Here is a 25,958-nt window from a genome sequence, read left to right as displayed (position 1 = left end):
AAAAAAATACATGCACAAACAAAAAGACGAACAACATGTAAAACAAAACTAAATCGTCTGTCCTCAAAAGGTTTTATTACTTGTATCATACATTAAAGGACTGCCTTTATAATTGACTTAGAAAGTTTTTTGGGTACATATATCACTTAAATTAGGCCATAAAGAGGAATTTATGGCAGCCATCCTGACTGTCCAAAAGACCCAATTTATTTCAAACACTGGCATTGTACAACCATGATTTACAAATAACAGTTATTAAATTTCGTGGCGGGAGGACCAGAGCTCAATATTTACCCAAGATTTTCAATCTTTAATGGATTACTCTGTTGATAAACCATTATAGCTTTCATAGATATGGTTATGCCATGTATATATCCCAAGATTTTACTTTGTCAAATTTAAAAATTCTAAATAATATATGCTTTACATTGCAAGCTGAGATAAATAATTTTATAAACCAATGCAAAATGACGATATCAGGGTGACCCCTTTCTTAAATGTTTGCATAGATTTATAAAGCATTACATTTAATCGTAATGACTTATGATGCGAATATTACAAAATAAAACATAAATACCCATTTAAGTCTACTTTATTCCTTCACAGTTTTGGAATCATGGCATACCAGTGTTTGAGAGATGAGAAAACATAGTAGGAGATACCTGTCTGACCATAAAATATTTCTTGATAACAACGAAATGCTAACACATCAAATTTGAAATCGGCAAACAGACATAGCAATAAAATAGCCTCTATACTAGGGGCATAAAACTTTTAAATTCCCTAACAATGTATGTTTATAAAGTTAATAGACACATAAAAATGTCTAAGTAGCCAGGTTATTTTGTGAAGATCACTTAAGGTGTCTCCAGTCTAAAGGTTTAATTTTCAGCAACAGAAGTGTACTAGAATACTTTCAAACACAGGTTTTAACAGTAAATACTTTTTTTTATTTTTTAGGAATTCAAACAAGTGCTGAACATCTTCACAAGTTTTCATCAGAGTTCTTTGAATAACAAAATGTTAGAAATTTCATCAAAACTAAATTGAGTGCATTGACCCCATTTTCTGATATGTCACATGTAGGTCTGGTGAATCCCTTCAAGGAGTCACAATCAGGTGACCTTTCACTTAGGTTAAAATTAGATTCATTTAATAGCATGGTCAGTGTAACTTAAATGAAACAGTTGGGATATTTCTGGTGTATAGTACATGTACTACCATATCAAACAGATATAACATAGTCTTACATGAACCAATGCTTCTAGTTCTATGTAAGGCGTAAACAATCATTTCAAGATGTTATTCATTCTTAGTTTTAAAAATATAAAAAAATATCACAATATTTATGTTGATAAAACTTACATCAATCAACAATTGGATGTTTGAAATCATATGATCTCCGATTGGCGAGGAATGGAAATATCATGGAGGCTTACATAAAAACTCTTAACATAAATAAGTTACCTTGTCAAAGGTGTTCTGATTAATTAATCACTTCAAATTAAGTCAATATTTACAAAACTATTGAAACTTGTTGGTGACATTTTGAATGACCAAACATAGGATGTTTCAACATGACCGATACAAACACATATGAACTTTACAATTTCAATCAAAAATGAAACAAGTAAGAAAATATTCCTTTGAACAAATGAGTAAAAAAAACTTTACCTTGAAAAACCTTTAAATCTTATGTTTTTAATATTGAAGCAAAGAAAATCTCATTTAAAAAAAAATCTGTTACATGTTTTATTTTCATACATTTATAAACTTTTAAAAAAAATTAAATCAAATCTTTCTAAACAAGTTTGTCTTAACTCTTTTTTTTTGTTTATCACTTTTTAATTGTGTAATGACTTACTTTTAAACTAAGAAATAAAGCACTTCACCCGACAAAAACCATGTAACTCCTGAATGACTGTAGATATGATAGGTATTTACTATACAGGTACGCTCGTTTACACAAGTATAGAGATATATACCCCCTAACAGGTGAAATGTGACATATTATACCTTCTAGTCAAAGACATGCCCACACAAATATATCTACAAAATTGACATTAAATATCAGCCTTTAATTATAGGAGGCAGAAATTTAAAAAACCAATTTTTAAACTCATGTCATAACTTAAAAACTTTTTCTGCCATTTTCTGTTTATTTTGCCAATAAAAATCAATTTTTTGTTGAAAGATAAATCACTTCAGCTGGTAGCAAACCTGGTTATTAAAAGGTGTGTCTTGTAGATTTAGGTTAATGCTTTTTGGATAAAGTACAGATTATGAATTTATTTATCCAACAGACCTTGATCGATCTCATTTAATTTGTGTCCTTTTTTTTTTTTTTAAAACAGATGATGAAAGACACTCCATCCTTTATTTACTCCCTTTTCCCCAAAAACATTATTTTTGGTCCCAGGTATTTCCCCCTCTATACATAAAAATCAATGCAACAGTTCTGTAAAAAAACCAACATTTTATTCTATTAGACATTGAATTAGTTAATGATGACCACACAACTGAGTGCTTATGGTATATCAATCAAAGGAACATCTCCAGACAATAAACATTATAACCCCAAAACTGTGTCCTTAGTTCATTAAACATTGCCAAAAACAACAAATTAACATTTACTGATTATTGATGAATTTTTGTTTGCAATATTCAGAAAAACGTTTAACAGAAAAATCATCTGCATTTCTTCTTAAAGAGTTACTATATAACTTCCATCAACTTTAGTAAACAAATTCTTAATCTAAATATGATTTCACATAACATGAATGTTGTTCATTAAAGAATTATGTACTTGATTAATTAAAGTTCTTACTTTTATCAGAACAATAAAGATAGCAAGAAATAAATTAGCAACACCTACCCACTGGTGAAAAAATTATGTCCTCCAGATTTACTCTAAATGTGAACCTAATCAATGAGTTGCCATCTTCCCTCCTATTGATGAAATGTATTATTTGATGATATGAACATGATGTTAGTAACAATGATAAAACATAGTCTGTCTGAACGTGTTAGATACTACATTCCCAACTCTCTTTTACCTTCCAAAGAGGTGATGTTATAACTCACATTCCAAGGTAAACATCGCTAATTGTTTCCTCAATGTTTGTTCGTAAATCGATTTACCGACATATGCCTCTATCCATTGATACAGCAATAATACAGTAATGATATAATAATATGCCTTTGTACAGAGAATAAAAAATACTGTTACTTATATCGTTTGGCATTGATCAATCTATAATGGTCTCCATCATTCTTCCAGGGATATGTTTTATCAAAAATATCGTTAAAATGATTTAAAATTGTTCCCCTTTCCTAACACTGGTATAATTATTAAGGAAGCTTTTAAGAAGTAAGGGGCATATTTTATGAGATCAAAATAATAACTTGCAGTTAATTGCCACTCAATAATGAAAATTACAAAGTTAATGAATAGTATATACTTCTGTGCAAACTTCTGATAATAATTATTATAATGTACCAGCTTCTTTAGATATTAGCCAAGAATTAATAGAATATTGACTTCTACAGAAAACTTTATGTACTGATGCTCCCAATGAAAGATTTTGGATCTGAATTTATATCTTACAGAATATTCAAATAAAATGAGTTTTAAATGTAAATTTTCACAGATTTCAATAAATATGACTTCTGATAGACACTAGTCTATAAAGAAGCCTTTTATATTACCATGCATATAAGATCAGAAATACAAATTGTGTTTCTGTGTATCCCAATAATCCCATTGCACAATATCAATATTCAAGTCATTAATTTCTTTGCTATCTTTTGAAAATATAAACTAAATGGATACATTAAAATGGTTATCTATGAAAAACAGGCTCCCCAAACTGAATGGAAATGACATGAATGATGTATACATCACTTGATCACTATGATAAACAAAACAGCAGGTTTCCCTAGTCTATAGTAACGCTCTTTGTATACAACAGTACACAGGGTTGTTTAGACAGAAGATGATTTATTGCCTACACTCTCTAAAGGATGCTTACTGTCCTAGGTATACAGAAACTCTCATGAAGTATACTAATACATATGGCCTCTACTTAAACCTTAAGAAGGGGGATCTGGCAGTATAAAATATTAGCTGCTCAAGTGAAGGACAAGCACTTGTCTGTTCTAAATCTTATTCCACACATAACAACTTTTTTTTAGTTTTTTGGTTTTCTGAACACACAAAAAACATTTTTAAGGTCCCCAAAGTACCTGAAATGATTGCATAAACAGAAAACTTTAGTCAAGGACTTCAAGAAAAAAAAACACATTTGTATGATGTTAAAACCATTGCATAAACAATTTTTTGCTCAAGGTTGGAAATATGTTCATCAACAATTTGATATTGACTGCTTAAGGCTTGAACTGTGATTGTGTAAACCAGTGAATATAATTTTTTCATACCAACACGAGTTCAAACATCAGTGAGACAGCAACTGAACAATACACCCGTACAATATCATCAAACATCTGTATCTGCCTCTATAAACTGACTTAGGTCATGCTTTCTATCACTCTGTAAGTGTATACGCCATGATCTTCACACAGAAAAATATTCCTACAAGGGTTATCAGTCATCTCAACAAAGGGTCTTTGTCTTGGACAATTATAACAATGACTGAAGCTGCAAATCTCAACTCTGCATCTCCTCTGCATGTCAACCACAATTGTTACAAAAATGATTACCCATTTTGATTATAAACTACAGACTCTTTGTCTAACGATTGATAGAAAATGGATATTTATCCCCGATTCTCTATTTATACAATCTTTATAACTCACCAATTTGCATTTGATATCTGTAGTAAGAGACACAGTGGTATCAGGGACAATTGCTGGTTATAAAAGAATCGGCTTTTTCTCTATAGAATTGAGCGGCTGTACGGCATCAGTACTAATAACATCAATAAATTCTGTGATTAAATACCAGTCTACATAATGACACCTTTTAACCAAAGTCAGAGTCCAAAGTCCCAAACATTATAAAAATGACCTATTTAAGTTAACCTTAGTATAGGAGGTACAGATGATGAAGATGATAATTTGGGAGAAAACCATATTATGATGATGTGAATATTGATTGACACTCTTATAAGTTATAAAATGTAATGAAATATAAATACTGAAATGTTCAATCAAAATAATTGTCCTACTCTTAATGATAAAAAACAGAAAGAAGCACTTGTCAGTCTAGACTTGTAGTAGAATGTCATGCATATGCTGGATGTTGACCTTTGACCTTAGTTTGTAAGGACAGTTGTTAGTTACTGCTGTGAAATCACATAAAGCCTGTTAAATGTCCATCTGTCCATGTGGTCATAAAATAACCTAATGTTAAGATAAATGGACAATTTTATTGAATGCTGATTTCTGTCCTTAAAAAAGAAGGTCATTACCTCTAAACTATTCACCATAAGTTGGCTCTATTTGACCTGTTGGTTTCTGTTTTATTTTATAATGGGGAAAACCAAACCTCCAAGGTAGAGTTCTAGTGCAAGTACCGTAGCCATATGAGTTATGGTATTCAAAAGAAAACTAAGACATTTCCTTGACAGTCCCTCCCAATCATCAGTTGTCTGATTGGAGTTGTCAATCCCAGTCATTCAGTCAGGGACAACTATGGAGTTGTCAATCCCAGTCATTCAGTCAGGGACAACTATGGAGTTGTCAATCCCAGTCATTCAGTCAGGGACAACTATGGAGTTGTCAATCCCAGTCATTCAGTCAGGGACAACTATAGAGTTGTCAATCCCAGTCATTCAGTCAGGGACAACTAAGCTGATGGTGCAAAATAAAGTTTGAAACTGTGGATGCCAGCCCTGAATAGGCCAAACAGAAGTCGTAAACTAATACAAACCGTCTACTCAAGATTCAATTCTTTCATGTTAGTGTGAAATATTTTCCCATGAACTATTGTACTGTCTATTCTACATCTAGATCCTCTAACATCAATGGACATATTACTTGTCTATCATACTGTCACAACTACAAGGCTTTGGTCAGTAAGAGGCAACATAAAGGGTGAACAAATTTACTTCAAAAAGTATTCAAACAAGAAAATGAGCCAAGAGGCATATAAAATATGAAGCCATAAAATATCCAGTAAAAGCAACAAAATGCTCTTAATTTAGTTAAAATCATGTACAAAACACCCCATCACTCTCAACCTGTGGACAACACACACACACAGACAGTCATTTGACACCTATATCACAGCAAAAAACAAGTAGTAGCACCTGTAGTGGTCAAGATAAAAGCAGGAATATTAAGATAATACCTGTTGTTTTTATATTTTCTTAGGGTTTGTGTTTCAGGAAGTTGAGATAATTATCATGGTGGTATCTTTACACAAGGAAGCAGCAGTGAAGAGTGATAGGACTGTTGTATTTCCTCTAACTGATTCTTCCTTTTGATCTTTAAAAGATCTGTTTATTATACTTTGAGGTTATTAAATCTTTAGTCTGGAAAAAGGTGCATACCATCAGGTTTTTATGTATAAATGATATGTTTTGTCATAAAGAAATTCTGTTGATGAATTTAAGACTCTTATACAATTGATTATTCCATACTGAATGATGATGGAAATAGTCATAAGGAGATGAACTTTGTACCTAGAATTTGTATTGCATCAACTATAATGACCTCATCCAAAATGTTCATCTATATACTTGTAAGTGACTTGTCATTTCTCCATCTTATGGGTCCTTGTGATTCATCTCACAAGTGTTTTATTTATTATACAGTGTAACCTTGATGACATAAACACTAAATGTTGAATTTTTTTCAGAAGTATGGAACAAGCCCATCTCTTATAAAGCTCCTTCCCAAATTCTTCACATCTATTATCTCAAATAAAATAAAACTGGTCTGACATGTTAAAGTACACATTAGTAGCAACCTCTTATTTCACATCTAAGATTAATCAAAAGATTATGTAACAACTGCAGAAGTTGTGTTTTTTCTAATAATCATGTGTTTTTGTTTGAAGGATCTTGACTGGTGGTTAATATAAAACAATTACAGTTACAGACACACAACCGAGATGGAATATGAAAAGGACTGCAGTGACCAATCATTCCAAATACTGAAGACAAATGACAAATGGACAAGATGACCTATGATACCTTACTAAAACAGTTAAATGTCTCCTTTCTCTTTAAATAGAAAAAGCCAGTGTGCAATGATATTACAAGACATTAGTTGGTAAGTAACTTTTTCCCAGACATTCAAGATTTCCTAGAATATCCTAAAAAGATTTATAAAAATCAGACGACCCTTCCCATGGGTCATTACTTCATGAACTGTTAACAGCAGACCTCAAAGGAATTGCTATTAACTCCTTCCTGTTATGTTCTCAATCTCTCATAGTCAAGGTCAAATTCTTTTATATTTTCTCTTTCAATTCTATGAATCATCCTAAAAATTACAAGGTTTATATTTTTTCTTGAAAATATCAGAATATCTTAATTAACTGATAAGAAAAACCACAAGGAAAGATCACAAATCTATTTATAGAGAGGAATGATTGAATTGATAGAGGCTGCTGACACTAAAGGAACTCTGAAATGACCTAAATACTATGTTTTGGAGAATAAAAAGGACACTACACCCAATACTATGAGCTTGTTAATTTTATTTCAGAAACAAGATACAAAAGTGAAATAGGAGTTTTTCAGTAGACATAAAACAATGTTATTTTGTAGAATTGTTATCACTATGAACATGATGAAAATAAAAAAAAACTAGGGCATGGTGACCTACATTAATTTGAGACTTATCTCAAATACAATTTAGCCATGGTAAAAAAAAGGTTTTACTAGAATTTTCTATGCAAAAAAAAACCAAAAAACAAGAGTTAATGGCCAAATGTGATATATTTTAGATACATATCAAGCAACCATTATTCAAAGTACTAGCCAGGATAAACTTATTCTATTAAGTACTTTTGGCTTTGAACTACAGGAAAAGGAAATACTCAATCACAAGTTTAAAATTTCTACTGAATAAACTTGTTAATGACTTTTCCAATATTGTAAAGATTTCATACACACTGAAATTAAGTAGACATACTAAGAGCTTAATAGTATGCATAACATGTAGATATGTATGTACATTTCAAGGCTATTTTTAAGCCAAATCATATGAGAGGGAAATATGTCCTCAAGGAGATAAAGACAACACTACAGGCATTGTAAGGGTAAAATTTTAGACTCATTTGTTTTTGCCACTTTAATGTACCAATTCTGGTTACAAAATAGAAATCCTTTATAAATGTTAGGGTTCAGATTTAACAGTTAGCAGCATTGCCATACCTTATAACACTCACTCCACTGAGGTTAATCCAGTAAACACATTTATTTATTTATCAAATTTTGTGTTTAAAAGCATGTCCAAAAACTTTCTGAACTGTAAAACTCAAATTTCAACAAGAAGGCATCCAAGAATTAAGCAAAAGAAAAGCTGCTAAATGCCTTATTGTGATTTACACATAGCTACCTGCAAACATCTGATGATTAGAACACATTAAGAACCTTAACAAAATTATGAAAATAATATTAAAACAAGCTGTTGTTACCAGATATTTTTCCAATTTATTTATAATTTATCAATGTCGCCTCTTTCTAGACTTTTAATTATAATCAGCCATTATTTATAAATGATTGTTAGGGAAGGACCATCAATCAAATTCACGTCCCATTACACAGACAAAATGTTAAGTATCTAGTGACAAAAAACAAACATGTACTTGCAGCTATATTGTGTACAAAACCAAAAAGGTGTTGCTCTTAAAAATCTTATGTACTTTGCATATTCTTTGCCATGAGGCAAATAATTTTAAATGACAATTATTAAAGCAAAGGGGGAAAAAAATCATCCAAAAAACTGTTTTTGAAGATCTGTCACCATTAAAGACAGGTTTTTCCAAGACCAACTGCATTGAAATTTTGGTGTTTAGAAAGATTTATTAGGTGCATGGAATAATTGATAGCTTAGTATACATAACAACTTAATGGTACAATATTTTGCCATGCATATGAAAAGAGCATCTTCTGGCGCTCATCCCCCTACCCCTTCGAACATTGTCCCATCCTGTGTGTTATACCTGCCTATTTATGGGGTGCTTGATTTACACCACACATTCTCCAATGTGACATTTTGGCATACCAATTAGTAGATAGACATGTTATGTAGTATGACCTATATAAAGTATGGACAGTAAATCCATCATAACTTGTCAAACCTGTTTACATGGAGAACTTGATCATAAAAACAAGGAGATGGTCGGTCATGTGATTTAAGGATAGGTCCTTATCGTTATTCAATTTTTATAATTTATATTTCACTTGTGGTTTGCAATCAAAATTTACAACGAATATACATTTAGGATTCCAGAATCACTGATAAATTGTTGATTAAACTGTGTGGTATTTATTTAGTAGCTAAATTACATGGTATTTTCCTGAATGGGTTTTAAGACTGAATTCTTTACATTAACCAACATAAAATTGCAATATCTCTTACACACGAAATCAATGTTTTATCTATTTATTTTTACAATTGATCTATTATAACATAATATTTGTGCTTCTTGTGCACACTTGAGGTTATGGCATTAGTTTTGATTCCCTCAGTTACATAAATATAATGAAAGCTAAGAGAAATATATTACATGTTACTGATGTTTCTTTTCTAAACTAATCAAAAATCTTACTTCATTCGCAGATATCCTTAACATCAAAGAAAAACAATTCCTGCAATGTTGGACAATAATAGTGTGTAGAGTTGATTGAGTTTCTACGTTTTATGGATGTGTTTAGTGATTTAACTTGTGTTTTTCATTACAGAATTAACTACAAGTTAATTCATCAATAATGCAAGAAAAACATCAGTGCTTTGAGAATTGTAGTAATAGAGCTGGCAGGAATGCTCTTAGGAGAGCTTTTCTTCTCATTTCAGCCCATTTCACAGTGGGAATTTGTAGCTTTGTTGCATGCAATAATTGCTGATCTGTTGCACATAATGTAACAACTGCATTTTCTTCTTTAAATTGATACAAAAAGTTTTTATCATTTTAGTGATGTAATTTTCTGCTTTTCCATTATCCTCTAATGCAACAGAAAATTGGATATAACAGGTGAAAAGAAATTGTTAGATTAAATCTGATTCATTGATTTTTCAATAACCACAAATCTTTTAAATTTATCTTAGTGTACCTACCATTATCTGTAAACAAAATCCAAATATGAATTACTATTTCCACTACAACTTTTATAACTTAAAACACTCAATTTGTGCAAACAGTGAACACATACACACTAAGTTATAGGTCACAAGTCTACTTGAATATTTTACGCCAGTCCTAAACACAGCTGCCTCTTATAAAATGGGAATAGAGGGAAACATGTGCTCTCTGATGTATGACTGACAGCTAATTGCAATCTTCCCTATCTAGAGTACTACAAAGTCACATGACAGGGTTGTACATTTCATTGATTTAGTCATGTGACTCAGGAAAGTTTTGTACACTGTATCCAGTATTGATCTAAAGTGTTATTGTCCCCCAAATCCCTAAATGGGATTATAATAAATTGATGGAAAATCAATCCTGAATACAATATACACAATTAAAACTGTTAGTCTAAACAAACAGCTTGGATCTCAACCAGTTTCTACTTCTAAGAAATATTGAGACCCAGCTGTTTCTGTAGATATAATTTTACATCATAAATATTAGTTTTTTTAATCTTTATTGATAGATGAATTAAATTTGTAGTTATACAGTTCCTACTGTTTCGTTTACAAACCCACTACAGAAAGTTGCATTTAAAACTAGAGGCTCAAGAAATTCTGTATTGGTCACCTGGTTTGATCAAGATTTTTTTGAGTGATTGGATTTTATTGCGAGATTCCTCAGCAACAGAATAATGACACAATCACCTTTATAACAGATCAAACACACCCCTTATCTTGCATAATTGTTTTTGCTGACCACATTCATACAAAAAAATTAATTCAAAATATGATTTTTCAATAAAATAATCTGAAATAGTAAATCACCAAAGATGACCAAATTTTGGAATTGGGACCTTTCAATCATGTTTGAATCTTGGTTAAAAAACAAGTAGAGGGTTCACAGGGGAGATGTTTAAATAGACCATTTTTGCTAAATTAAGACTTATTTGCATGTAGGGGCAAAACCATTTTCAATTTTGTTGTAGGTCAATACATTTACTGTATGCATGAAGATATTTAAAAAATTATCAAATTTAACAAACTCTTAGACATTTTTATAAGATGACATGTTATACTTATACGTAAAATAGCTTATTTCACGTGGACATCCTGAATGACTATTTCCTACAAGTAGTTAGCTGAACGGAAATACAGGAAATCGGATAATATAATGACGGGAAATGCAAAATCACATTGACGACATCCTTAAATGGAGTAAGTACCTATAGAGGGAATTACATTCACTAATCTGCTAAGGAATAAAAACATCCTGAATCCTGGACAGTTTATTCTATCTAATTCTTAAAATTAATCCATATGAACTCTGTATGACAACCTGTTTATACTTTTGATTATATAACAACAGTCCTTATCAATGGTTATACAATATCTTTTGTCATCAGAAAAACATAAGTATCTTAAGATTCTTATTACATACTTGAAATGAAAAAAAAATGATGGGTGGATTTCACATTATACAAATACCATTAAAATTCAAATAACAGAATTTTACTTAGATGAGCATCTCTTCTTACTATAAGCTATTCTCAGCTATTCTTAAAGTGTTCTTGAGTGTTGTAAAAACTGAATATTTTTTTTAAAGAGTTATCCATGCATTCAACCCCACCTCAGTTTTATAAACTGTAATGTAGATCTTTAAAATCATCTGTATAAATTATATGAGAACACAAATTCTTAGCATTTATAAAGAAAGTAACTAGACAACATATGAGAAATAGTAGAACCATAATAAATTGTATTTGTTTTAAATTACTGTCTTGTTTTCAATAAACAGATTTTATATACCAGATTAAGTTTCCTATAATTGGATTTTAAGTCACATGACCAAATAATTATGGTAAAATTCACACCCTATCTTCCACAACGATCTAAAAAGTTTCAAATTATTTAAATTATTCAGAAGAAGCATATCCCTGAAGCTTGATTTCATTTCTTTTCAAGCTTGCGTCACCAGCTTAAACATGGTAAATCGGCCCGAGTTGTCTGAAAAACTAATTATAAACCAGAGGTCCATTCCATACTGCATAAAGTGCACATTGATTATTTGCTTAATGCATTATTCAGATTGACCAAAGTAAAGACAAAAAAACAATCAATTAGAAAATCTCATACAATATATATTTAATTAATTCATAAAATACTCCAAAAATTACGAGAAAGCTTTGTTCGGCAACAAGAAGCAACAAATAATGATTAATTAAGCTAACAAAAAGTCACTCTCATAGTAGTACTTCAGATTAAATCCATTTAGCCATGTTTAACCTTCCAATTTAAACATCAATTTTCTACCATTAAAACAGATTGATTGAGAATTTAGAAGCTGTAATTTATCAATTTAAGGTTGCATTTTTGATACACTATTTCACAATAATCAATATTATGAACTTAAATCTGTAAGAGAGAGCCAATTAATACAGTCACCAACACGCTATTTACCCTACCTATAAACACTTTGTTGGAAGCAATAGTGTTTCTATAGAATTGATTAATTCACCTTTCATTTAAACTTTTTGTTTTCCAGAGTATCTGTCAATTTAACGGTCGGCATGGTGGCATGTTGGTAAATTCTAATTATAATTTCACAGGATTCAATTTGTAGTCTAGAATGGTACATCCTATTTAATTTAAACAAAGTAAAAAGTGCATAAGGCTATAAAACCTTGGTGGACACAAAAAAAGGCAAATTCAAATGAAAAAATGGGATAAAACTTTTAGAATCAAAACAATTGGTAGCAAAATTACAAATTTAAAGGAATAAAATTTAGCATATTGAGGTACAACATATATTTTAATAGTCTGAAAACAACGTGAAGAGAATACCTGTTAATTTCTGAAGTCTGATGTGATAGTCTGATGCTCTAGACAAGTCAAAATTGATTCAGAATACTTAGTATTTGTAAATCTTTGTTTTATAAGACAAATAAGAAAGACATTCAAAATTTCAGACTTCAGATGATGGATAAGATTTTGATACAGACTTCAGGTTTAGTTATAAGAGTCTAACCAATTTACTACAATATGCTTGCTTTTCTGTTATCACAGTATATTAATGTTTGTATTCTTGCAGATAAAAAGTTTATTTTTGCAACATAACAAAAAACATTATGCAATGCCTGTTTATTTATCTGTCTTGTAACTAAATTAAAACGTTATATACATGTAAATTATCTCAATAAACGGTTAGAAGTAATTAAGACATAAGTTCTATATTATCAAGATACAGGATATAAGTCAAGATTCTAATATCCAAGCCAAAGTAGGGATTTAGTTGGTTATTGGAGTAGGGAATTATATATAGTAGTGTGAAAGACTGTCACGAGGAAACCATGGCTTAAGCTACACATGAAGATAAGCTTTCCAAACATTAAATTAAATTCTCAAAGCAGTTTGAAATTGATATTAAATCACGGGCCTTAAAAATAACTTTGATATTGTCTAGAAATAAACATAAGATACCTGACAACTATTCCAATTAAATATAAATTTTATGGAACTATGAGATAGCATTGTTAAATAAAAAGATAAAAGATACTTAACTTCCAAAATAAAAAGTTTCAATAAATAATAATTAGTTGTGAAAATAAGTTTCGGTTTTTCTTATATATGTTTTCCTTTCTGAAATTCAGAGGGGAAAAAAATTCTCATTCTAATGCATTTTTTTTGTCATTTTGATTTAACAAATCTGAGAAAAACTCTTAAAGTTCAAGGGGCATAACTCTTTGAAAATTTTATAAATTCACCTGTAACTTGTAATATAAATGGACACCAAAAATATGGCCAACCAAGACATCAAATTGGAGCAAATTGTGCCAAAAAACCTGATATCAAATTAATTTTCCAAATGAATGACCTACAACATTTTTTTTAGAACTGAGATGACACATTACACAATTCTTCATTGACCATACCCCATTACACACATAGTAAGTATGATTGTACGTTTTGACACCATTTTTTTTTTTAAAAAGTACCTCTAAATAATAATTCATCTATCAGTTAAAAGAAAAAGCAATAGCAGATTCAAATATATGCTACAAGTTTGTTCATTAACATATACAGTTGACAGGGATATTCACATCGATAAAGCAAAATAAATCATATTTTGCTGAAGGGGAATTAATTTCATTCCACTCCAGGGGGAGTATTGAACATTGAATATAATATTGCATGGATCCTTTTAACATGTTTTTCTCTCAATATTTATTGACAGAAGTCAAATTTATCTAATCATACAAACCCACATGTAAAAAAAGGTTTATCTTTCATGCTCGACCATTCACACATTTAATATCAATACAAAACGCTTTCTTTTCAAAGTTTGCAAGACCTTGCCTAAATCATTGTCAACATTTATCATTCCCGACTGAAACTTATGAATTTAAAACAGTCAGTATATTGTTACCCTCGACTGGTTTTTAATAAGATAGATATATAAGATGGAGTCAAAATGAGGTCTTCACATTTGTATTTTAATGAATTCTTTTGTTAACATGTCTCTGGTGAAGAAGTAGAGAAGAATCCATCAAAAACCTTATGAATTTTGATCATACGTAAGCATGCTTGTGCAAGCCTGAATCATGATGTTCCATAATTTTCACATTTGTCAAAATGTCCAACAGAGTTTAAAATGATTGTGAAAATTATTGAAGGATAAAGAAAAGGGTTTAAAGGCTTCGTTTACAGCTTTTCAAAAGTAAAAGTATAATTTTTTTTTTGTGGAAATTCATTGATTATCAACACCTCTATTTTTAATGTTAAATTTTCCTGTAGAGTTCATAAAAAAAGTCTATGCAACACTTCAAATAGTGGCTTTATTATTTCGGTAAACAAGATATTCTTGGGTTTTTTTTTTATGTTAATCATAAATACAAGTATTATTGCACACATACTGGGGAAATATCATGCATAGAACATTAATTGCACTAATGCAAGCTCATACAATATACTAATTTAGACAATATTCATATATACCTGTAGAATATAATGTCAAGAATATACTTGCTTTATATTGTGTTACCAGACAAGCAACAATAAAACCCCATATCAAAAAACCCACAAGGTATCATATCACTCCTCTGGCCCAAAAAATCTTTTCATTTTTAAATATTTCAAATCATCATTTCCTATCAGTTATCTCCCTTGCTACTATATTTTACACATGTGTACTCTCATTTATATTGCTGTCACATTAAACATGACAAAACCACCAAGTTTTACACAAAAAACAACATAAATGATGCTGAAAACTGCCAAACTCAAAAAGGAAAATCACTGAAATTATCTATTCATCTCATCTGCATTTCTGAAATCGTTCTTTTTTTTAATTTAAAAAACAACTTTAAACATAGAACGAAGTGACTTAACATGGTTCTGTGGTTTTTATGATGGTAATTAGAAGACTGTACAAACCCATCAAGTTAATGGTCCATTGTATTATTGTGATGTAAATTTTATAGAAAGTCACATAAGTATGAAATTTACTTCTATAAATTACAGCAGCCATGTTTGACTTGTCAATATTTATCTGTTGCCTCAACCCTACTAGCTATTACATGTTACAGGAAATCAAGCTTAGCTTAAACACATTAATAATTTACAAACTTTTTTATCTAATGAAAAAAAAATCATCAAATCACCAGATATATTTTTTCTTTTAATATCTGATGAAATAGTTTAAATACAAGATGTTGATTGTTCTTTTAACTCTATTTATTTTTTAAACATAGTTGTTCTGTTGGTATCACTACAGTTTCTTTTTACCTTTTCAAAATTACAATGATCGGATATTTTTTTACTTGCAGGGGAGAACATTTTTCTTTAAACAGAGTCAATGAGACCTGTGCAAAAAAAGAAAATTTTGAGAGTATTATTTAAGTACCAGAAAAAAATCATACAGAACCATTTTTTTGTGCCTTTTCATCATTGTAGACAAGGGCATAAACATGCCATATCTTTATAAAACAAATGCCTGTCGGATAAAAAGTTATGTTATCAAGTGTAGGATAAAAAACAGCCAATTTCTTTCATGTATTCAACAAAATATTACTATTTCTTCTTTAATTGATCAAACAGTTGGTTTCACATTAAACAACAAAAGATACTTTTGTTGTTTCTTAACAGAATGTTCTCTGGTTTAATATGTTCGCATGTAATAATTACTTTTTAAACATTAAAACTGTGCAATTGAATTTCAGTATCAAAATACACTGAATAATGATAGTGCAAATGTATAGTAAAGATTATGTACCAAATAACAAATGTGTGATGGATATGTGTTTCATGACTAAACATATAGCTTTATTTTCATCTGTATTACAGTAAAACCTACCCTCATGGTTCACTGAATTCAGTGGTCAACATGATTTAATGGTTAATTTGAATCCAGCCAAAAGATTTTCTTTTTACTTTTAAATCAATTTAGCAGTCATCTCATTTTCTACTAAATTCCTAATAACTGACTTTTTTAGCAGCCAAGAGAAATAATGTGATCCCTTAAGTATGCCATATCAAGTGACAGGATATAACCCCTAAGTATAAATGCTAAGGTTGCCCTAGGTAACAATACAAAATCACAAAGATTGAGTTTTAATTGTATATTTAATACCAGGCTCTCATTCAAACATACACATGGGTTTGAATGATTGTCTAAGGTGACATTCCATATTGTCCATGAATCTATGTATCCAGGGACAACAACTCCTGAACGGTTTCCAAGGTGGAAGTATAATAAAAGTGTGGTAGTTGCAAGAATTCCATATACATATATTTATTGTAAATGGTCATGTAAAACATGTAAATCTATGTCATTAATTAATTAGGGTGGGATCCAATGTCTTTTCCGACCAGAATTCTGACAAATATGGCTGTCATTAAATGACATGGTTTATACCATACGATTGTAGTGACATTAACACTATGACAGTCAATGCTTCATCTTACACAGTTCTCTTGCACTTCCATGTTTTAACAAGTAGCTCATGGCACTTACCACTATATGGAAGTTTATGGACAGGCGGCCATCTAACAAAAAGTATAATGATTGAACGAAGCTAAGAGGTCCATATAGTTTTGTTCGAGATGACTTAAAGTTTAACTGACATATGGGCTGCCCTTCTGAAGTGGCATGTATCATTGGTTATATTATACTCAACTGCAAAAATATGATCAAATAAACAAACAAGTTTCCATTTTTACAGGCATACAAAAGTTTTAAGCCATATTATTGTAGCAGGGGTATATTCAAACAGCAGAAGCTGTTGAATATTTGAATGCACTCAGGCTCTATGCTGGATTACCATTGGTTAGAAGATTTGTTATAGGTGTTCTTTTATGTAAAAGTTTTTAAAGTGAATTTTATTGAGAAAATATATTATTTTAGAAAATATGAAATTATGAAATAATTGTGTGACAAATTTAATTTAATTACTCAGGTAAATTTTGTGAAACATGTCGCTTCCAAATAATTGCTCTGAGCAACACTTTGGGATCTTGTCAATTGTCATTAATTAATTAGAGAGATACAAGTTATTAATTGGAACATTTGGACTTTATTTGTTTGTAAATTGTTTTGGCATCATTATTAGTATTTGGACCTGTTACTATATAAAACTGTTACAACTTGCTGCTTGCTTTATAGTTTTGCCTGCCATTGCTTAAGTCTTGCGAAAGACTGACCCCCTGTGCCTTGGGCTGTGCATGTTCGATAGTCCCCCTTAAACTCGACGTGCATTGGCTCTTGGTGACAGATTTAACACAAAAAACATCTACTCCATACAACGTTTCACTACTCATGAAGACTTTTATTTAAAGAAGCTACTATCTATTTCTCAAAATTTGCTTTTTTTCTGAACAAAAAAACACATTAAAATGAAATGCTATGTGTTAATATTTGCTAAATTTCCAATTCGTTCTCAAGTATCAACCTTATATGTACAAAGCCATAATTAAAATGGTTTGCGTACTAAATCAACATGAATTAGCTAAAGTAAATTTTTTCAATGACCACTCAAACTACAAACCCTTTTACTAAGAACATTTTTGGTTTTTGTTGTCTTATAATCAAACTAGTTTTGAACATGTTAAGAGAAAATTCCTTCATTTATCATCATTTACAATCATGAATTATAAAGCTTTCAAAAAGAAGGATATTTATCAAGCACAAGATTAAAATGATCTATTTAGTAACAGGAATATTCAAAGTCTCACAGAAAGTGGTCATAAAACCGTAAGATATTTCAGACTGTTACATTTAGTTTTTTGTCCATAAAAAGTGACTTGTTTTTAAAACATTCTGAAACTTTAAAATATCAAAGATATGTTGCTGATTAATTCAAGCTTAAAATAAACTGTGATATTCGTGTTAATCAGCATTTAAAACATCCTCAAGAAAGAAAAATTTTACCCAATTTCTTTTCTGACCCATGTCTACATTTATATTTTATAAACTCATCAATGAATTAATCTATTTTCATCTTTTTTTCAGGTGTGTCCTCAATGAATTTAAACAATTAAGTGGGTTATTTTTTCATACTTCAGCATGGTATCTATATTGAGTATAAAAAATAGCTAATGTTGAATCATTTATCTGTTACAATGACTAAATATGGCTTTTCTAGTTGACTTATCAGTTTACTTGACTTTAAGTCCCTAGGGAACACCAACAGATAAAACATTTCTAGTGGAAATTATCTTCAAATGGATTATTACTACAACATAATTGGAGTGCTTTCCACTCTTGACAATTCAACAGAAATTTACGTTTCAAGAAATTTACATCATAATATGATCTGGCTGTGCATTGCACCGTAAATTGTTCTTCCAGAAAAAGTTAAAAGAAGCTAATTAAAGAGGCATGCTATTATTGTATGCTCAGCCAATTGCATTGCGAATTCAAGGGCCTATAAATGCTTCTACTACAAATCAAAACAAATATATCTTAAATTAAAAATCTCAAATTAAGAAATTTACATTAAATTTCATAGTGTTTCCAGACTTTGTATCAGAACTTCTAACATTGTTAAGTAAAATCGTTACTGATGCTATTGATTTGAAACTCATAAAATTTAGAAAAAAATATCGGGGGAATAAATCATTAATATGATTCTGATATGTTCTAGTCTGTCTGTCTGACTTTCCAGGAAAGTTATTGTGGTTCTGTATAGCATCAGCTGTAGGCAAGTATGGTCCATCCATAAAACCCTCTGTCCTTTTCTACCCCAAAATCTACATTAATTACCTGGGTATCTAAAGGTAGTTTCTGTACTGCAGGTATATTCATGCCAAGTTTTGTTGGAATCTGTCAAGAAATAGTCATATTGTATACTATAATGTAGGCAATATTGTTTTGATCAAAAGCCAAAGCTTTAATACAAATTTTATGCAAATATGGTTGTTTTGGTTGATAATTAAATAAAGGTAAATTGTGCTTTTCAGGAGTACAAAATTAACATGTTAATTTAAGCATATGTTTATGATCTTAATATGCAAAGTGGTATGGCATATATATATACATGTATAAAGTATATATAAGCAATGCTAGTGTTTTGATATACTTTGTTTTTTCTGTCAATTATTTTCTTTTACACGAGATTAAACTAGTCAAGTTAGATTTTAAGATAACCTTTTTACAGTTTTAATTGAAATATCTATCGGAGTTTACTTAATTTTGTCCAGTCCATCCTTAGATATTCCAAATTGTGTGTCAAAGGGACATTATATTATTTCTAGAAATTACAATATAATTAGATTGTTTACTATCAAATTAAACAGACTAAATGCATTTCTGTGCAAATCAATTATATTTTTTTTTCATAGACACCACCTAAGGTGAAATTAGTATCATGTATTAAATAATTCCTTTTATACTAAGTCTGACAAAACCCCCTCAGGTTAAAACAACAAAAGGATACTTTTCTTGTATGCGTTATTGAAAGAAAAGGTCTTATGGTCCCTGGGGTTACAAGCATACATCTAGGTGGGGCAATTTTAGTGTTATCATGAATTGACAATCTCAGAGTAAATCTAAATAATTTTAAAGATATTTTCTCATTTCTTAAGCTTTTAATGTTAAACACCAACATCATTTAAAACAAAAATATATACAAGATACTTGGATCAAAGTGATTAAATATGCAATATATTCTTAAAATGTAAAATGTTAAGTTTATAACTTTTATTTGATCAGGAATAAATAATATTAAAAAAGAGGTCCGTCTCTTACTTAGAGGATCTTTCTTAATTTGATCTGATTAATTATTAAAGAAATTAATTAAGCTAATAGGCATTCTTATCTTTTCACCTAGCTTTAGTTCAAAGTAGGACTCGGATCAGCAGAAGAGTGAAAGAATGAATGGTAAACATTCAGTTTAGAAATTTCACCTTTAAAAAACTTGTAAACCCAAAGTTTAACAGTAGCATTTAAATGTGAACTTTAGTGAAATGTACCACAATGTAAACAAATACAAAGATAAATTTTGTGATAGACATCAATTTTTAGAACCCTCATTAATCTTCCTATTGCCTTTTTAAGGTATACTTTACATTTAAACACAATTTTTCTTTTTCTTTTGTTTGTCATTTTTAACTTTAAATAAATGATAACTTGAAAGTGTGAAGTTGCAAACATCAACAATAAAGCAGTTCACGCTATCTTGAATACCTTTTCAACGTATTTAGCCATTTCCACGTGTTTCAAAACTAATGTATATCTTATCAATGATTGCCACCCCCCTTTTTTTAATATTCAAACTCACATTGCCCAGTATGGGTTACTGAAACCGTGTTCCAAGGATGTGTAAAAAACATACCTGTGAGTACGGGTGAAATCGATTGGCTTGATTGGCTTCGTTCAAAATTCTTAAAACTCTAACTTCCATCTCCGACTTCCATAAATGTCATGAATTTGTTGTCCTCATGTATGAAATCAAATGTCCAAAATAAAATGGAGAAATGTTTTTAAGTGTATGTTTAAGATATCCAGTGGTTTGTACAAACACAGAATTATAATCTCTAGTTTTGATTCAGTGAGGTATTAATCGCTGTCCTTTTCAACATTCTATATGGATAGTTTCCGTTTAAAAGGTGAAAAGATTCGTGGACCGTTTCACTGTCATTTAATTCATATAAGATTTTTATCAACTTTGAGTTCGGTTTATTCCCTGTATTTGATCCGCATGATGAATCACTGTATTGTACGCATCAGGTACTTTTAATCCTGAAATGTTTTTATCCCTCAAGCTAAAATGAAATCCTCTGTCACGCTGTCTTCTTAACAATAAAGTGGACAGGTCGTTTGTGTTCAATCTCTTTTTCCAATCAAAATTCTTCACAGTATTACTATTAGATGGTCAACAATGGGATATGTCTACAGAAGGGAATTATACTACTAATTATTATCACAAATGATTGACCATACAGGAGAAAAATATCCCATCAGGCGTGTCTAAGTGATAACAGGGTCAAATTATTGATTCTTTCAAATCCTCAAATCAAACTAAAGCTTTGTTCTTCCATCATATGTTTTTATTACCTTCTATTTAATGAGACCTTGCTGTTTTAATTTAATTACCCGTTAGCCAATTAAATTGGTTGGATAATGCGACTTCGATCCTGGATAAAACTTACTTTATCGATAATTTGTCACATTTGCCTCGGCTTTTGAAGTTAAGTAACTATTGCCTTACAAAGGATAATATTTTATAACCAAATTATGATTTATTTCAAAATTGATTTTCAATGTTTTTTCATGAATACAATTTCATTTAATGAATTTTTACCTTATTTACATTTTCAATATGATGTTCCATTTTTGTGCAGGAATATTTTTCGTTAATTTACCGATCACACGATCTGAGTATATAAATATACAATTTGCCAAAATCTATTTAAAATTCTAATTAATGCAACTTAATGTCAAGCTCAAATCAATTATAGTTAACAAAGTAAACAAACCTTGTATCAATGTCCTTTTATTGAGACTTTATAATATAGTCATTGAAAATTAATATATTGGAAAAACAAAGTCTTTCCATTACCTTTCAGAAAACTTAGCAAATCATTTTAATCCTATTATTCAAGATAAACAAGTAAAAAGATATTTATAATTTGTTTTGTCCATTTTATTATTCATGACAAAAAAGCATTACAAACTTGTGACAATATCCAATTATCTAATTACAATAGGCCAATTCAAAAGGGTGAACAAAAAACTGTAATGGAAAACCTAAATATCTTTTTTATTCTTAAAACAATTATTAATTACCCAAAAGCAAATTAGATGCAAAACCAATAATAAAATGGATGGTGTAATGTAATTGATTGTATATTGATTTAATTTGCTGCCAAAACCCAAAGAGTTATTTGCTAATTGAAAATAAAAGATGGATAAAATCGACAAATAAGATGTTTTTATTAGCTCCATAATATGAGGCGATAATTATCTATTGTTATATCTTCTTTATGGACTTCAAAGGAAGGATTCTAGTAAGTCCTTTTTGACCTATCAACTATTCATTTGTCAATGATGAGTTTATTCTTTCATGCTGAGTACTCAAATATAGATGCTTTTGTTTGCAAAATTCTATGGATTCTAAATGAAAACGCTGAGTCTTCCATTGAAAACATAAGTTGCTAGTCATTGTTATTCATTGAATGGTATATATTGTTTCAATGCACCAAATTGTCTAGTCTATATCTTCTCGTTATAAAAAAATTGTTCAAATTCAAGATTAAAGAGACTATCTGACCTTTGATTTTTTTTTACCCAATTAAAAGCTTTTATGATTGTTCAATATCAAACACATAAGATATGTAGATGATAATATGTGCAATATAACTCTTTAACTAAATAAAGTGTTTTTTATTGGTTTACAATAACTTATGGACAAGACTTTCCTACATTTCGTAGCTCCCTCAGACCCAGACCCAACTCCACAGACAAAACCCAGTGCCCAAGATAAGTGATCAAAATATATCATCTGAGGTACAACTGACTATATTTACTTTTGAAGGTGCCAATGTGTGAAGGACTTAACCCTTTCCTCCATTGAATTTTTTTTTTGCATACTTGATTCACATAGGATTTTTTTAATAAAATGCTTAACATATGCTTTAAAGTATTTAAGGCATTGCGAAAAATAACTATTTCATCAAATAAATTTAAGTCAGATATTCCTATGATATTCCTTTTCATATTGGATACAAATTTAATTAAGTCAACTGCAGACACTTTGTAGTCAAAGTGTTTCAACTGAGGTACTACACAGGCGTCAAAATGGAGTAAGGGGGTGGAGTCAAAAGGCGTCATTATGGAGGAAAGGAGTTGCTAATTAAAATATGCTTTCTGCAACAGTCGGAGTCCCTTTTCCAAAAGTGTGCTTATTGAATACTTCGTTCCAATTTTGTTAGTTTTAATGTTAAGCAGTTTTCAGATAAGATATGTATAAGAAAAAGTTACAAGTGAAATTCATATACAAGGGACACTATCACAGTGGTCCCCTTATTTAGGGGGAAATATGTACATTGTATTTCATGCAAAAAAGAAAGTATTTGGCCAGGTAGGTCAAAATAGTTTCCTTTTCTTCTAATGAACTAAACAATGGATATTTAAGCAATGGCATACCATCAGATTGATTTTTGTGTATGAACAATAAAATAACCTACAATCCTTTTATTTCTGAAATTGCAATTCAATTATTTTTTTCATAAGATGATAGGTTGATTGACAAATTGAAAGGCTGATATGTTACCATAATTAACTAATCACAAAAAAAGTCAGAATCCACACCTGAAGACTTTGCATGATATGTTTTCCCTAGCCATAGCATCTCTGACAGCTTTATCCTTATTTTCAAATATGAAAATGAAAATTCATAAAGGTGACAGCTATGAATCAAGTTGTTTCATCTTTCTCCCAATCAAATTATTCTAAGGAAAAGCATTAAATTTATCACCTTCCCTCCAAGCTAAGTCATAAGTAATGTATCAACGCACTTGTAAAATGCTACTATAAAGGAATGTGAATAGCCTAATAGAAGAGTTCCTTTGATCCTGAGAGAATATCTATTAATTCAGCGTCAAAATATAGCCAAAGGTAGATTTTCATTGTTTAAGCCAATCTTAGTTAATGAGATGGTTGCGTGAAAACATATTCTAGACTTTCTATCGGGTCTATGAGTCATTAATTAGTGTTATGAAAAATAAAACTTGTTAATTTAATAAAGATATGCCTTTTTTTTCTCTCTCGATGAAACCGCATATACCAATTTGATGATGAATCTTCAGATTATCAAAATTTTTTTCCTTCAATATGGAAATTTACTGAAATTCAAGATTATATGCTTTTTGTTGGTTTGTATACAAAAAGGCTTTTCTACTAGTAATTGTTTCTGTTATGTAATAAAAAGAACTGCTCTATAATAAAACATTGTATTAGTCATCTATCTATAAAACAGAGTAATGTTTCCTATCTGTGGCAGACTTCAAAATGCTGCATTTGAAAAATAAATCCATTCATTTTGTAGTCGCTATGCAGAGAAAGTGGGAATCTTTTTATCTTTTAACTGGAATCAATGAAAATCCCCATTATCCAATATCATTGTGATATCATTGACAAGAATGTCTGTTTCTCCCACTTGTTCCTAAACAAAACAATCATTTTCCAGTTAATTAACCTTTAATTACTATCACAGACTAATTCATTTCCTCACAACTGTTAGTAATTAACAAAAGATTTTTATTTATACAAAATGGGAAACAGACATCAATAATATGATTGATGCTAGTTATCTACCTGTCAATAATGAACAGCACATCCTGTCTAAAGAGGACAAGAGAAAAATTCTAGAGAGATGATAAATATTTAATAAAAATGAAAATTATGCAATGATCGTCCATGTTTATTCAGCAGCCAGTGAATTTAGAAGAAATGATAATTGGCCTTTTCAAGAACATAAATGCAATCACATTTTTTCAAAGTTTGTTGACACTATTTTTTTTAACACAGGACAGTGTGACACAATGAAACTTTCAATTGAAAATATATTGTACGTTGTTGAATCAACATTAATGTCCATATTTTGAGAAGTGTTATTGTCAAAGTATCTTTCACTTCCATTTGGGGGGGGGGGGGGGGGGGGGGGGGGGGGGGGGGGGACGCAACCCTACAACTATCTCATTAGGTAAAACAATGCCTCTCTTTACACTACTTATCTAGAATTATTCTGCCAAAAAGATACATTTGGTATAAAAGGCTTTTAAGAGGTTGCTATATATTATTATATAGCTTGAAACAGTGGCGGATCCAGAACTTTTCATAAGGGGTGGGGCCCTCTGACTGACCTAAGGGGGGCCGCTCCAGTCATGCTTCAATGATTCCGTATATAAACAACCCAGGTAAGGCCCCCCCCCCCCCCCCCCCCCCCCCGGATCAGCCTATGTGAAACTTGACCATCATTAATGACTACTAATTGCTGTTATTTTTACATAAACCCCAACTCCAAAATCAGTCTAGTATCAAACCTGGGACATGTTTTTATAGACATTTCAGCAACAGTATACCATATCTTTGGTCATCGTTGAGAGAGTAGCTATAATCTATTCTTTCAATCATATACATCACAGTTGCAGTGTTAATTTCAACATCTCAGACAATAGCCTATCAATAACTACAAATT

At 30.4% G+C, this 25,958-nt stretch overlaps 1 protein-coding gene across 24 annotated transcripts in view; it reads right to left on the bottom strand.

Moving 5' to 3' along the window:
• LOC139510349 (RNA-binding motif, single-stranded-interacting protein 1-like) overlaps window positions 1–25,958 on the bottom strand; it is a 146,885-nt gene that overhangs the window by 35,116 nt on the left and 85,811 nt on the right. For 11 of the 24 annotated variants that reach the window (XM_071296905.1, XM_071296906.1, XM_071296908.1 and 8 more), the window contains one exon: window positions 19,523–19,582. The exons of 10 other annotated variants lie outside the window; for them this stretch is intronic. In XM_071296905.1, coding sequence (XP_071153006.1) covers window positions 19,523–19,582 — 60 coding nt within the window. Of the gene's footprint in view, window positions 1–19,522; window positions 19,583–21,092; window positions 21,843–22,061; window positions 22,245–25,958 lie in introns of those variants that run through there. 3 more of the 24 variants (XM_071296921.1, XM_071296920.1, XM_071296917.1) reach the window with 3 other exon arrangements.

This window comes from Mytilus edulis, chromosome 2 (genome assembly GCF_963676685.1).
Source record: "Mytilus edulis chromosome 2, xbMytEdul2.2, whole genome shotgun sequence".
Lineage (NCBI taxonomy): Eukaryota > Metazoa > Mollusca > Bivalvia > Mytilida > Mytilidae > Mytilus > Mytilus edulis.
Note: the sequence above shows the minus strand (reverse complement) of the source record. Positions and strands in the feature narration are given on the sequence as shown.